At 45.4% G+C, this 14,875-nt stretch overlaps 1 protein-coding gene across 1 annotated transcript in view; it reads left to right on the top strand.

The window, feature by feature from the left end:
- Positions 1 to 1,390: 1,390 nt before the first annotated feature.
- The window catches only part of LOC119970422 (golgin subfamily A member 4-like), a 529,556-nt gene continuing 516,071 nt past the window's right edge, over positions 1,391 to 14,875 (top strand). The window contains exons 1-2 of the mRNA XM_038805016.1: positions 1,391 to 1,443; positions 7,068 to 7,265. Of these exons, the coding sequence (XP_038660944.1) occupies positions 7,116 to 7,265 (150 nt within the window). The 5' untranslated portion in view covers positions 1,391 to 1,443; positions 7,068 to 7,115. The remainder of the gene's footprint in view (positions 1,444 to 7,067; positions 7,266 to 14,875) is intronic.

Raw genomic sequence — 14,875 nt, 5'->3', positions numbered from 1 at the left:
CTCCGCTCCAGGAACACCCTTCTCACCCTTGGATTCCTCTGCGCCCACACAAACCCCACAACCCTCCTATTGACCTGTCTGAAAAAGGCCTTAGGGATCGGGATAGGGAGGCATTGGAACAAGAACAAAAACCTCAGGAGCACCGTCATTTTGACTGGACTGCACCCTGCCCGCCAGGGAGAATGGCAGCACGTCCCACCTCTTAAACTCCTCCTCCATCTGCTCCACCAGCCTCGTGAAGTTAAGCTTATGTATGGCCTCCCAGCTCCTAGCCACCTGTAACCCCAGGTACTGAAAACTCCTCTCTGCCTTTTTTAATAGGAGCTCACCAGTCCCCCTCTCCTGGTCCCCTGGGTGCACTACGAACAGCTCGCTCTTTCCCATATTGAGCTTGTACCCGGAGAAATCCCCAAACTCCCTAAGGATCCACATCACCTCCAGGCGACACTCCAGCATATCCATTGGCGCTTGCAAGGAGTCCCAGAACCCTGATTGTGAAAACAGTAACACATTCCGGTGCCTGTCCAGAACTGGGAGACATGGGGAGAACGTGCAGACTCCACACAGTGACCCAAGCCAGGAATCGAACCTGGAACCCTGGAGCTATGAAGCAACAATGCTATCCACTGTGCTACCGTGCTGACCACACATTCATTATTGTCGCAAGTAGGCTTACATTAACACTGCAATGAAGTTACTGTGAAAAGCCCCTACCACAATTCTCTACCACAGAAAGTGGTTGAGGCCAAACCGTTGTGTAATGTGGGCTCAAGGGATATGGGTGGGGGGGAAGGCGGGATCAGGGTTTTGAACTTGATGATCAGCCAAGATCATAATGAATGGCGGAGCAGGCTCGAATGGCCTTCTCCTGCTTCTATTTTCTATGTTTCTATATGACCAAATGAAAGCATTCATAACAAGTTGTATTCACCCCAATATGCTTCCTTTGCAAACTCCTCCACCCCACCGCACCATAAAAAAATAGGGCTGAATCTCCTACACATCTTAATCTCCATGCCCTCGAATGACTCGTTTAAGGAAAATCTGTTGTACTTTTCAATGAATGAGACAATCGCCTACACTCATTGGACACCTCCTGTGAAAATTCACGAGTGGAAGACTACAGAGGGAAACCTGATACCAAGTTAGAAATATAAGTTGTTGAGTTGGTAACAAAATAGTAGAGATTTATGACACGCACCAAAAGAACCAAGAGGGTGAGAAATTTGTTTTTGACACAGAAACATGTTAGGAACCGCAGAGCCCTACCAAAAACAATGATGGAAACATTTTTCCTCGCATTCTGATTGAAACCACAGCAGCAAGGAAGTAACCTCACCCCGGGCAGGGCAGGGCACGGCAGCATCGACTTCATTCTGCATCTGGTCACTGAGCAACGCGCGCGGGTCACGGGGCGGCCAGCAAGTCACTGAAGTGGGCCTGGTGAGTCGCGCGGTGAGTGCACAGACTTGACTTGTGAGATATTTCACATATGTCGCAAATAACAGTAAATCGTGGCGCCTAGATGAACGATTGCTTCAACTTCGACCCATTATTTGAAGAATAGCTTATTAACTAGATTTAAGAGTAGAATTGTTGCAACATCTTGAACAGAGTAAAATAAACGTTCACAATGTGCAGAGTTCATTTCGCGATGTGTCGAGTGACTCGCTTTAAAAGTCAGAGAAATACATGCTCTGGACCAATGCAACCCTTTTGTAGTTTAGTTTAAGTGAATTGTTGAACAATTTTAAGCAACATGCTGTAGATGTCAACCGGGCGCTCTGTGTGGTATATGTAAATTTTTTCCTGCGATATGAACAATATTATTCGTGCATGTATAACCAAAACCAGAGGCTGGTGCAGCTGCGTGTAAAATGCATTCCTTTTGGACTGAGGATAGAACCATTGAATACGCACCAAAATACATTTTCCAAGCCATCGTAATCATCATTCAGCTGGCATTGAAGCTGCAGTTTTAATTAATATAGCTTTGGCAAGCAAAACTTGGAGAAAGGCTGCCAGTGTACTATTTATTACAATGTCCTGCACAAACACCGTAATGGTAATTTTGATGTGCTTTATATCATGGTGAGTATTGGTCATTTTCTTTACAAGCACTTCGTCATAAAAGTTGATCCTCCTAATTGTTATGCGTTAGGTATTATACATAAGTAACAATATTACCTTTAATATTACAGGTAGAATAGGTATTTGAGCAGAGGAAAGTTATACAGCACGGTAGCATAGTGGATAGCGCAGTTGCTTCACCGCTCCAGGGTCCCAGGTTTGATTCCCGTGCGGGTCACTGTGCAGAGTCTGCATGTTCTCCCCATGTCTGCGTGGGCTTCCTCCCGGTGTTCCGTTTCCTCCCACAGTCCAAAGATGTGCGAGTTAGGTGGATTGGCCATGCTAAATTGCCCTTGTGTCCAAAAAATGTTAAGTGGGGGTTACTGGGTTACAGGGATAGGGTAGATACGTGGGCTTCAGTGGGGTGCTCTTTGTAAGGGCTGGTGCAGACTCGATGCGCCAAAAAGCCTCCTTCTGCACTGTAAAAAAAATTCTATGATTTAGACAGGCTGTAAAGGTTGGTAGATAAAAAAAATAATAATCTTTATTATCACAAGTAGGCTTACATTAACACTGCAATTAAGTTACTGTGAAAAGCCCCTTGTCGCCACATTCCGGCGCCTGTTCGGGTACACAAAGAGAGAATTCAGAATGTCCAAATTACCTGGCAGAATGTCTTTCGGGACTTGTGGGAGGAAACCAGAGCACCCGGAGGAAACCCACGCAGACACGGGGAGAACGTGCAGACTCCACACAGACAGTGAGCCAAGCCGAGAGTCTAACCTGGGACCCTGGAGCTGTGAAGCAACAGTGCTACCCACTGTGCTACCATCCTACCCCATTCTCCCTTTTCACCACATTTCTGCTGTTAGCTGTACGGGCTGATGTGGTATGAAATCATCAAAGGGATGCGCCTTACGTTCCACGTGGATCTTTGCCATAACACTGCGCATCGACCCCAGCCTGGTCTAACCTGACCCTAACCTCGTGGTACTTTGACATGTTGAGCCCCTCCAAGCCCAATTGGAAAAGCTTCTGCCAATCAATGTGGAGGCATTGTAATCAGTCGTGGCCGAGAAAGCAGGAACCATCACCTTTCACCACGATCAGGGGCAAACAAGCAGACTAATGCCTGTAGACCACCGGGGTCACTGTGGTCCCTGCTTTGGCCAGCATTCTCTGGTGTGCATGGCCAACTGAGTCTCGATGTCCCATAATGACAGGAGCTGCACACGGGACTTCTCATAAGTGGACCTACCAACAGGTGAGATGGCGGCACCTGTGCCCAACTCCATTAGTAATGGGTGCCCATTGACTCGAACCGTGACCTTAATGGGGGTAACTTTGGATGATTAAACGCAGTTCAACTGCCGACAATCCTCCATGGGTTCTTCCACAAAAATGGTGCATGACCGGAGTGGGTAGCTTGTCCTAGTGGAGCAGCAGACAGTCAGACTTTCCCACAGTCACAGCTCCCTGCGGTCTCTCCAACCGCACGTCCCACAACACCCGAGGTGTTCGTTCCTCACTCTGATCGGGGAAGGGGTCCCGCACAGTCGCAGTGGTCCTAGGCCACTAGCGGGCTGCTGCCCAGGGCAGAGAACCTGGTCGAGGGGCTGCCCTAAACTTAGAAATTACAAGGGATAGAAATCCTTTGTGCCCTGTTCTGCACTTTCCCGTGACAGGGCAATTTCCATGGTCCACTTGAGGTCCAGCTGAGGCTTGGCAAGCAACGTCAACCGACTCGCCATGTTACACATGCCACAGACCAATCTATCCCGCAACACCTCAGAGAGGATGGCTTTATATTCGTAGAATTCTGCAAATCCTTCCACATGCCAAGAATTCCATTCTGGGCTCCCAAGGGGTCCTCGCGGCCTTATTGTGGTAGCATTTGACGGTGACTGATGGCTTTGGGTTGGTATGATCTGCCACAAGTGCTACCAGGTCCCTGAACGGCTTTGAATCTGGGCCCGTGGGGTATGTTAGGCTCTTAATTACATTAAAGGCGGGTGCCCCACAGGCCGTCAAGGGGATCATGGTCAGATGCTCATCTCCGATAATGACATTGGGCCGCAAAAAATAGCGCATCCACTCGATATATTGTAATCAATCTTCAATACCTGCAAATGTGTCCAGCTTCACACAGTGTGGCGTCAAACGGCAGGTGAACCGACCTCCAGAGGTCTACGGAGAGGTGGCTGGGTATAGCGAAAATGGCGCCATCTGCAACTCCACTGATTTGTCATCGCCAGTGTTGAATTCACAGAAGCAGCCACACGGGAAGCGTAGGGAACAAAATGGGTTTCTTATAGAACAGTACAGCACAGAACAGGCCCTTCGGCCCTCGATGTTGTGCCGAACAATGATCACCCCACTTAAACCCACGTAACCCGTATACCCGTAACCCAACAATCCCCCCATTAACCTTACACTACGGGCAATTTAGCATGGCCAATCCACCTAACCCGCACATCTTTGGACTGTGGGAGGAAACCGGAGCACCCGGAGGAAACCCACGCACACACGGGGAGGACGTGCAGACTCCACACAGACAGTGACCCAGCCGGGAATCGAACCTGGGACCCTGGAGCTGTGAAGCATTGATGCTAACCACCATGCTACCGTGAGGCCCCAGGGTTTATTTACAGAGGTGCGAAAATACTATATACACATAAGATAAGACATAGGAGCAGAATTAGGTCATTCAGCTCATCAAGTCTGCTGTGATATTCAATCATGGCTGATATGTTTCTCATCTCCATTCTCCTGCCTGCTTCCCATAAATCCTGATCCCCTTATTTATCAAGAAAGGTCCCAGGTCCCAGAAGGGACTACCCACTTCTGGCTCACACTCGGGCTGGGTTTATATATTCTGGTTTCCCACTGATGAGGGGACTCTGCTCTTACTCCACGAGACTTATGGGAGCCTAATCAGCCCGGCTCTGTGGGTCTCATGTAGGTTACAACAGGAAGTTACAGCCCTGTATAGAAACATGGAAAATAGGAGCAGGAATAGGCCATTTGGCCCATTGAGCCTGCTCCGCCATTCATTATGATCATGGATGATTGTCCAATTCAGTAACGTGTTCCCGCCAACCCGCCCCCCCCCCCCCCCCCCCCCTATCCTCTGATCCCTTTAGCCCCAAGAGCTATATCTAACTCCTTCTCAAAAATATGCAATATTTTGCCTCAACTGCTTTCTGTGGAAACAAATTCCATGGACTCATTCTCTGGGTGAAGAAATTTCTACTCATCTCAGTGCTAAATAGTTTACCCATGACCTTAGACTGTGACCCGTGATTCTGGACTCCCGTGCCATCAAGAACATCCTTCCTGCATCTACCCTGTTTAGTCCTGTTAGAATTTTATAGGTTTCAATAAGTTAGAAGATCAGCACATAGAATCCCTACGGTGGAGAGGAGGCCATCAACCCATTGAGTCTGTATCGACCCTCCGAAAGAGCACTCTACCTAGGCCCACTCCGTCGCCTTAACCCTGTAACTCCATCTAACCTGCCCATCTTTGAACACGAAGGGGCAATTTAGCATGGCCACTCTACCTAACCTGCACATCTTTGGACTGTGGGAGGAAATCTGAGCACCCAGAGGAAACCCACAAAGACGCGGCCAGATAGTGCAAACTGCAGACAGTGAACCTGGGTCCCTGGCGCTGTGAGGCAACAGTGATAACCTCTGTGCCGCCCTTAAATATTCCTTTATCGCATGCGTCTCTAATTTCCTGTTTAATGCCATCATATAGACGCATGTTTTTCTTTTACCTTCATTCAAGAGGGCACATCAGACCTCAGTTTAACATCACAAATGGAGGATATTGCCTCCTGCAGTCCTTCATACTTTGCTGAAGTGGCAGCCTAGATGAAGTGTTCAAGACTTTGAAATGAGGCTTGTACACATTAACCTTTGATCAGAGATAAAGGTGCTGCCACTAAGACTGGCATTTAATGACACAATATTTAGGTATGAACACTGGCTTCAATTCATTTCTTTATAGTGTGACAGCATGACAAACATTGAGTCACAAGGAATTGGATTATTTGGCTGGAATACTTAGAGAATTATTTATTTGCTGGATGCCTACTTTTGTTAGTCAATACAGTTGGAGAGATTTTAGATCTGGTGACTTAAAATTGTGACTTCTTTATGATGTTTTCGATTCAAATGAGATGCATAAAATGTTTGCGTTTGAGAAAATACAATTATCTGTCAGATTCAATATATATAACCTCCTTACCGCAGCTCCACATTTGAATCTTTACAGCCAGGTTTCTGCCAAAGTTCCAGCAGAGAAATATCCCCAAATTTACTAGCGCCATTATTTGTCCTTGTGGTGCACAGCCCCCCCCCCCCCCATATTTTTTGACTCAGCCTTTGACACGATTATCCATATCATCCTCCCCCAATGCCCAGCTTGAGAGAAATTCACTCCTTAGTTCCATTCTTAATTAATCAATTCCAAAATCTCTCCAACAATGGTTCTTCATTCAGATTATATGCAGGTACAAGGACATTTTCCACAAGTACACTGGTTGGTGTTATTCCAAGAGCAGGAGAGGTGTTGTAGTTTTGACTTGTGATTGTATATTGAAGTATATGATGGAGAGGTAGCAGTTTAAAGTGGTGGAGGAGAAGTCAAGAGTGGCATTGTGGGATATTGAAGAGAGATGTCAAAGTGCACTAATATTTATTCCTTCTGTGAGGTCATTAAACCTCTTTTCACATTGAGCACTGGTCCTGAGGTGATGCTTTTAGCACTGACCTTCTTAGCCAAGTGTGCAACCCGATAGGAACCAACCAGCTTTTTGTAAAATTGAAACAAGGTCAGTACTTAACCCTTGCTATTAAAAGAAAGATGCTGATGTGATTCTGTGTCTGTTGGCTTCCCTGACATTTTTGATCAACTGAATGTAACTAAAATACATGTGTATTTGCCTTTTCATTCAATTAAGATAATTGACTTAATTTGTTTAAAAACAGGGAAGTTGCTCAAAGCACGTTACTCCCTCTGCCATATCACTAGTCACTATGGAGAAATCCGTGAAGGAGGTTGAATTCTTACACAGAGTAGATGAACCAGCATGGGCTGTACTGCAGAAAATGGCACATGTTCAGAGGTGTAGGAAAGTGGAAGAATTGAAGGAGGAACTGGAGAGGATAAAGAGGAGAGTCAGCTTTGTAAGTATTGAAGGCTCCATACTAAGAAATTCTCCAGTATTCTATTTATTTGGTAATCATATTCTTTGTGACAATGATAGTAGTATACAGTGAAGAGTTTTCCTGGAAATGTGCTCCATAATATGGGATTAGACTACATAGGCCAGGACAAACCGAGATTTGATCTCTGACTGATGGTGAACTACTTGATTTTACCCTGTGCGCACATACATGCGTCGTTAGTTATGTGTCCCATAAATAACAAACAACAGCAATAGTGAGATGAAAGCATTATTGGTGCTGTCAGTGCATCCTGCAATCACCTCTGTTATTCCGTATTAAGGCCCATGAACACCCCCTGACTGGAATCATTCATGATTCATACTTGCCACAGAAATTTTGTCAGGTAACTCTCAAGTTCAAGGACACAGACTTGGGCATATTGGTGCATGTGGTTCAGCTATCCAATGCTTGACCTGACTGAATCTCATCCAGTACGATAGGGTGCTATCAACATATCCCTAAATTTTTTCTGCACCACCATGAAACCTTTCTCCTCTCCTCCATCCTGATATTCAACAATAAATGGAATATTTTAATCTCTAGTGTTGTGAAAATCAATTCTGCCGTTGGATCCCTCGTCCACCGAGCACACTAACCCAAATCTCCCCTAAGGTTCCTGCTGCGCTTTCTCGAGTTTCTCAACAATCTTCCCTCACACATTTTTCAAATGCATGTTGTCTGCCAGACATATCTCCTGCAAGACATGTCTTTCTGCAAGACGTATCTTCTTTAACCAAAATTTTGATCAAATTCCTGACCATACAACTTCCCTTCCTCTTATTCCTGATAGCCGACAGCCGACTTAGAAAATGGTCCCTCGGGTACTATTCACTGCCTTTCAAAACTGGCATCATCAGGCCTCCTTAATAAAACTCTCTCTGTTCTGACTCCTCTGTTTTTGCAAACCCTGAAAACCCTCTTCCTTCCCATCATAAACCCCACTGGGAAACCTTAATTGATTTCCCCGTGGGACTCGTAGAGTACGCGCACCCCATGTGGAGTACAATCCTCCCCAGGATGCCGACTACCTAGGCTCGTTCTAAACAAAGGTTAAAAGCAAGCTCTGATCAGGGCCTAGTGAGATATGTCCTCCCAGCTAGGATTGCACTGGGAGTGAAATGCTGTGTAATGCAGACTATTGTAAATACGTATAGAAGAATCTATCGTACTTTATCATCCGTCTCCTCTGCATCATTGTATTGGCGACGAGGATTAACGGAAATTCTGGACTCGTCCATCTGTTCACCTAGCCACCAGACATTTGCTGTGGGGCTCGTCGCGTCGATGCAGGTCTGGAGGATTGAAATCCATATGCGGAACACATGAAATACTTCTACCAGGCAAATGGAATATTGGGGGAAGACCAACAGAAAGTTCTCCTGCTGACCCCATGTGGGACCCAGATGTTTGGGATCATAAAGAGTTTGACTTACCCGGTTGCACCGGACTCCAGGTCTTTTGATGAATTGATTGCTATGATTTCAGACCACTAAGACCCCAAGCTTTTCCCTAATTATGCAAAAGTATCGATTTAACACGCGGTGTGCTTTCCTGGTGAATCAGTCACGGACTTCTTGACCCATCTGTGGCACCTGGCTGAACACTGCGTGTTCGGGCCGTCTCTATTGCAGATATTGACGGACCGGCTCATGTATAGTATTACACAGTACAGCCACGCAAGGGAAGCTGTTAACGGAAACTACTTTAGATAGCGGACCATTGAACACGTCCTTCTCTCGTGAACACGTGGAGGAAGATGTGCAGGAGCTGACGGGCTCTATAGACTATGGTGTCCACAATTTGGGCCACTCTTTTTGGAATCCCTATCAGTAATGGGACAGTGCAGGATGGCAGCATGGTAGCACAGTGGTTAGCACAGTTGCTTCACAGCTCCAGGGTCCCAGGTTCGATTCCCGGCTTGGGTCACTATCTGTGCGGAGTCACGTTCTCCCCGTGTCTGCTTGGGTTTCCTCCGGGTGCTTCTGTTTCCTCCCAAAGTCCAAAGATGTGCAGGTTAGGTGGATTGGTTATGCTAAATTGCCCTTAGTGTCCAAAAATGGTTAGGTAGGGTTACAGGTATAGGGTGAAGGTGTGGACTTGGGTAGGGTGCTTTTTCCAGGAGCCAGTGCAGACTCGAAAGGCCAAGTGGCCTCCTTTTACTCTGTAAATTCTATGACTCGATGACCAGCCAGGCATCCTGTCACAGAGCAATTGCCGAGGCAGGTCCGTGGCAGTGTTCGGGTGTCAGGCGTTGCCGCTGCCCAATGGGATATTTCACCTAAGGATGAAGGTGAGAGTCGGCCGCCTTGACGGTATTGTGGTCAAGGGACTTGTGAGGGCCATGGTCGCCCAGTGTGGTGCTGAGCACGCCGTCGTGCCAATCACCAAGGTCGCCCCGAACCAGGGCTTTGCACATGGAAGTCACGGAAGAGGACGACTGTTTGATGCAATTGAACAGTGTCTCGGCTCCGAGAGTCGCTTCTATCCAGATCACCTTGCAGGTCAATGCGCACTTGGTGCCGATGGAAATGGACACTAGGGCTGCTATCTCCATTGTAGATCTCTACAAGTTTCGACGGCTTCACACAGGTATCATCCCGCTGCAATTGTGAGATACCAGAGCGAGGTTGGCAACCTAAATGGGGGGAACCATCGAAGATTGTGGGGACCACAGTGAGTCTGGTAACGTACGGGCAGCAGTCCGTCCACCTTCCTTTGGTGGTAGTGCAAGGACCATGTCCCAACTTGTTAGGTAGAGACTGGTGAGTGTCCTTCGGTTTGATTGGCAAAGGGTCTACTGGATGGGCACCGGGAATCTCTAAGATGTGCTGGGTAAATACCTCAAGGTTTTCCAGGAGAGTTTGGGCGGGATAAAGGGCATCACAGCCCATATCTATGTAGATCCTGCTGCTCCACCCTGATACTTCAGGACGAGGCCCATCCCTTACGCGCTGCTCCTGAAGGTCAACACAGAGCTAAGACACCTGCAGAATAGGGGGTTATACACTCTGTTCCATTTGCAGAATGGGCTGTGCCTGTGGTGTGGTGATAAAGCCCGATTAAACAGCCTGGCTTTGTGGGGATGTTAAGCTCACTGTCAACAGGGCCTCGCATCTGGACCATCATCCGATTCCCCAGGTCAAGGATTTATCCACCAGATTAGCTGGTGGATGCTCCTTTGCGAAACTGGACATGAGCCACACATACTTGCAGGTAGAGCTCGGCCCACAGTCCAGAAAGTATGCTACCATCAGTACACATCAGGAATTGTTTGAAGACGCATCAGGGGCCACGTCTTGGGTTGAGGGCTCAGCTGTCCGGGACGTCACACCCGGTCCGGCAAGAGGGCGGTGACTCGGGATCTGAATGGATACAGATGTGTCCGCACCGGCTGATGACAGTGTGTCCGGCACCAAGGTCCCAGTTATAGCTCTTCAGCAGTCAACTAGGAAGCAGTATTCGGTTACTCAATACACTCCACTTGACCCAGAGCCACTGCAGGCAGAGAAACAGCCGGTGGGAAGCAGCACAGAAAACCCCCTTCATTGGCAGCTGAAGAGGAACTTTGGGGAGGAGGGGTGTCATAACTCCCACGAGGACCACGGGGAAACCTTAATCGATCTCCCTGTAGCACTCATGGTGTACGAGTTCCCCAGGTACGGGACGGAGGCCTACCACCTGGGCTCAATATGAGCAAAGATTAAAAGCAGGCCCAGATCAGGTGCTGGTTAGATAAGACCTCCCAGCTAGGATTGCACTGGGAATGAAATGCTGCATTATGCAGATCATTGTAAATACTTGTAAATGAACCTATCTTACTTTACTGTCAGCCTCTTCTACACTATATCCCCTCCCAAAGCCCTTGAAAGTTTTATAGCCTGCCAAATTGGTATCCTCTCCCTTGCAGCTCCATGTTTGAATCTCTGCTGTTATCAACTCCGTAGAAACCAATAACATTTAAAAAAGAAACTCTACTTTCTAGTTAATAGCTGAATGGATTACATGGCAAGATTTCACTTTTTAATGTGTTTGCTGTAACAAACAGACCGAATGCCCTGTTGACTAAACTCGATTTTTGGAAGAAATGTATACTATAAACTGTATAACAGAACTACTATCAGGTAAATATTATGCTGTCCTTTGAGTAGACATTGCATTCTCCCAGAACCAGTCCAAAGTGATTCTTGGTTTCCGAGGTTTATTTCTGTACTTTTCCTTTATCAGCTTAGAAACATTTAATTTCAGAACTGTCTTTCACAGTGAGGTTTTTTTCGCCCAGAAACGTATCCTCTGGTACAAGCTAGGTGAATCTTCCAGCCTTGTTTTATTGTATCTTAAAGGCTCAGCCCTAAAACATATAAACTTGTTTCCAGGTAGAAATGATGATCAGTTATCGTTGAGACCCCGACCCTCTTTTATCTTGGAAGGAAACAGATAGTTCAAAACATGACTGTTTGCAACCCAACATTCTCAACAGCTTTTTGGGTCATTGGAAACTCACAGTCTATCCTCTGTTAGTACACAGACTGCTGCCATTGTCTCCAAACGTAAACACCATGCACCTTGTTCCCAATAAAACAAAATAGGCCCCCTTTCAACTCTAATGATCAAACCACCCAGGCTTATTGTCAGGCAGACTTTGAAACAGGTCACGTAGTCCCCCTCATTGACCTTCAGGCCAAGTCTCAACACATATAAACCTCATAATAGTAACATTCCCCGAAAGAAATTAAGTCACCATCACAAAGAGTTTCCCATAACTACTGTCCAAATTGTAACGATTTCTAACATTCTACACATTTTAACAAATAACTTACTACATACAGCGCAAGTAATGATCTTCCCCATCTTGTCACATTTCCCATTTAAAAATGCATCTTGGCAGCATCATAATGCTCAACTTGCATCAACCCAAATTCATGTAACAGTTAGGATTTAAAGTCCACTTACAGTCGATTTTTAGAAGTTCTTCTTCTTGTATAGATGAGAATTTATTTTCCTACCCATGGCTTCACCTTCCAAGATGCATTGTCGTGCATCTCCTTTCTCATGATGATTACATTTTACCATGTTTCCATGTGCTTGGTTAGACAATTGTATCCTTGGTCTGGTTTGGTTAACCTGACCAAGACCAATATTGCTGAAATTCTGATAATACCTCTTGCTTTTGAGTAGTAGCAGATGTAAATTGTGGACCCAAAATGCTGTAATGTTTCTTATCCTTTGGTTTTAGTATTTCATTTTGAGGTTCTTTAGAAACAGATATACATTGTTATTCGGGTTTTGACTTTTTAAATCTGTCTTTGGATCACCCTTCACTTTTGGAGCTATATGTTATTTAAGGTTTGCAGTTTTAAAAAGTCTCAGCTAACCAACTATTTCCGTCGTCTTTCTCCTTAAATGCAAGACTACAGTTCTCCTTTGCTGTTGAAGAATCTTAGAACATAGAACATAGAACAGTACAGCACAGAACAGGCCCTTCGGCCGTCGATGTTGTGCCGAACAATGATCACCCTACCTAAACCCACGTAACCCGTATACCCATAACCCAACAATCCCCCCATTAACCTTACACTACGGGCAATTTAGCATGGCCAATCCACCTAACCCGCACATCTTTGGACTGTGGGAGGAAACCGGAGCACCCGGAGGAAACCCACGCACACACGGGGAGGACGTGCAGACTCCACACAGACAGTGACCCAGCCGGGAATCGAACCTGGGACCCTGGAGCTGTGAAGCATTGATGCTAACCACCATGCTACCGTGAGGCCCCTTGTTGAGGTTACGTGGTGTTCCAATTAAAAAAAACTCTTGCATTATTTTACATTCTTTCTGTTTTTTGTCTTCCCACTGTGTGAGCTTTGAGCAAGTGCCACAACTTTGTGTATTATTCCAGAAACATGTTGGTAGCAGCCAAGAACAAAGAAACTGGAGATAAAAGATGTGATGGTGAATAGAGCATTAATTTCAATGTTTTGAAATATCATTTTCCATTTTAGGGCTTGAATCCATCCTTGTAGTACCACAGTGATAGTAGTATCAGTTAGAGCCAAATCATTTTGCTTTAAAGTACTGTTTCTCTTTGTTTGTTCGTGAGCCTGGAATTCTGTAGTTGTATTCTATTTTGACACCTGTGGCTTGAGGTCTACAGGGAGGCTCAACTTGTTACCAGTTGGTTTTCACTCTTTACCATCATTCTCAGGCTTCAATAATTTTTCAATTTCAAAAGTTTGAGTCTTTTTAAAAATAAATTTAGAGTACCCAATTCATTTTTTCCAATTAAGGGGCAATTTAGCGTGTTCAATCCACCTACCCTGCACATCTTTTGGGTTGTGCAGGCGAAACCCACGCAAACACGGGGAGAAGGTGCAAACTCCACACGGACAGTGACCCAGAGCCGGGATTGAACCTAGGACCTTGGCGCAGTGAGGCAGCAGGGCTAATCCACTGTGCCACCGTGCTGCCCCTAAAAGTTTGAGTCTTGATTCCTTCGGCACCTCTTAAGTCAAACCATTGTCCTTTACAAGAGATTCAGAGACAACCATTTGTTTTTCAAAGTTCACTGACCTGACTTATTTTTACCCATTTCAATGGATTTTGTGGAAACACCTGGAGGCAGGACATGGTCTCCAGCGAGATTATTCCCTAAGATACGATGAATATTAACAACAGGCAATTTGCCACTCCTACAATAACAGGCCCACTGACTAAAGCACATTTAAATTCATTCTACACAATATGCTATTTGGCAAACTCCTGGGAGAGAAAATACATGTCTTTTCCTATCATAAAGCTTTGAGCTGGCCCAGTATCTCTAAGACTAATAATCTTTTTGGCTCCTTGATTGGATAAAAATGGAGTTACTGGACCCTAATGTTAAAATTTCATAATATTTTAATGTTCTGTTTTACACCCACTGTAAATATATTAGATGTTATTGCTTTGTCACAACTTCACTCATTGGTACAGCATCTCGTGGAGAAACACGAGATACGGCCTCAAACTATCAACTTAGCCCTCAACTTCCAGCAATTTGGCTTCACGTGTTTTGTTTAATAACAAAAGTAACATGTTGGTCCCCTTGAATTATTTTTATCTCTCACATTGTCCCTGTCACCACTCCGAGAAGCATCTGTCTTTTCATTTCTGCTACCCCCCTCATTGAAATTAGTGTTTCTATTCGCTATCACACCTCTTGTCTCCAGTTTCTGTGTTTTTGGATGCTACCAACATGTTTCTGGAATAATACGCAATAACAAGGCAAAACTGACATTTCTCTGAAATCTTATAGTTTTCTTCGGACTTGATCCTAAAGGAATACTGTTTTAAATTCCTCCATTAACAACACCTCTCCTAATGTTCAAAATCTTGATCAAACTTCATAGTCCATACCATCAATTAAAAATCATTTATTTTTCTCAAGCTAATTCCACAAAAGCCTGATTCTGTCTCTTCCTCTGATTTCAAAGCTTTTGCCTATAAACTTCAGGGATTAACTCCTATACACCAAGTATAGCACTCTTAAATATATCATAGTCTGTGGACTGTTTAACAGAAAGTGTTGA

The sequence above is a fragment of the Scyliorhinus canicula genome, chromosome 8 (assembly GCF_902713615.1).
Source record: "Scyliorhinus canicula chromosome 8, sScyCan1.1, whole genome shotgun sequence".
Classification (NCBI taxonomy): domain Eukaryota; kingdom Metazoa; phylum Chordata; class Chondrichthyes; order Carcharhiniformes; family Scyliorhinidae; genus Scyliorhinus; species Scyliorhinus canicula.
The sequence above is the reverse complement of the archived record's forward strand: the minus strand, read 5'-3'. Positions and strand labels throughout refer to the sequence as shown.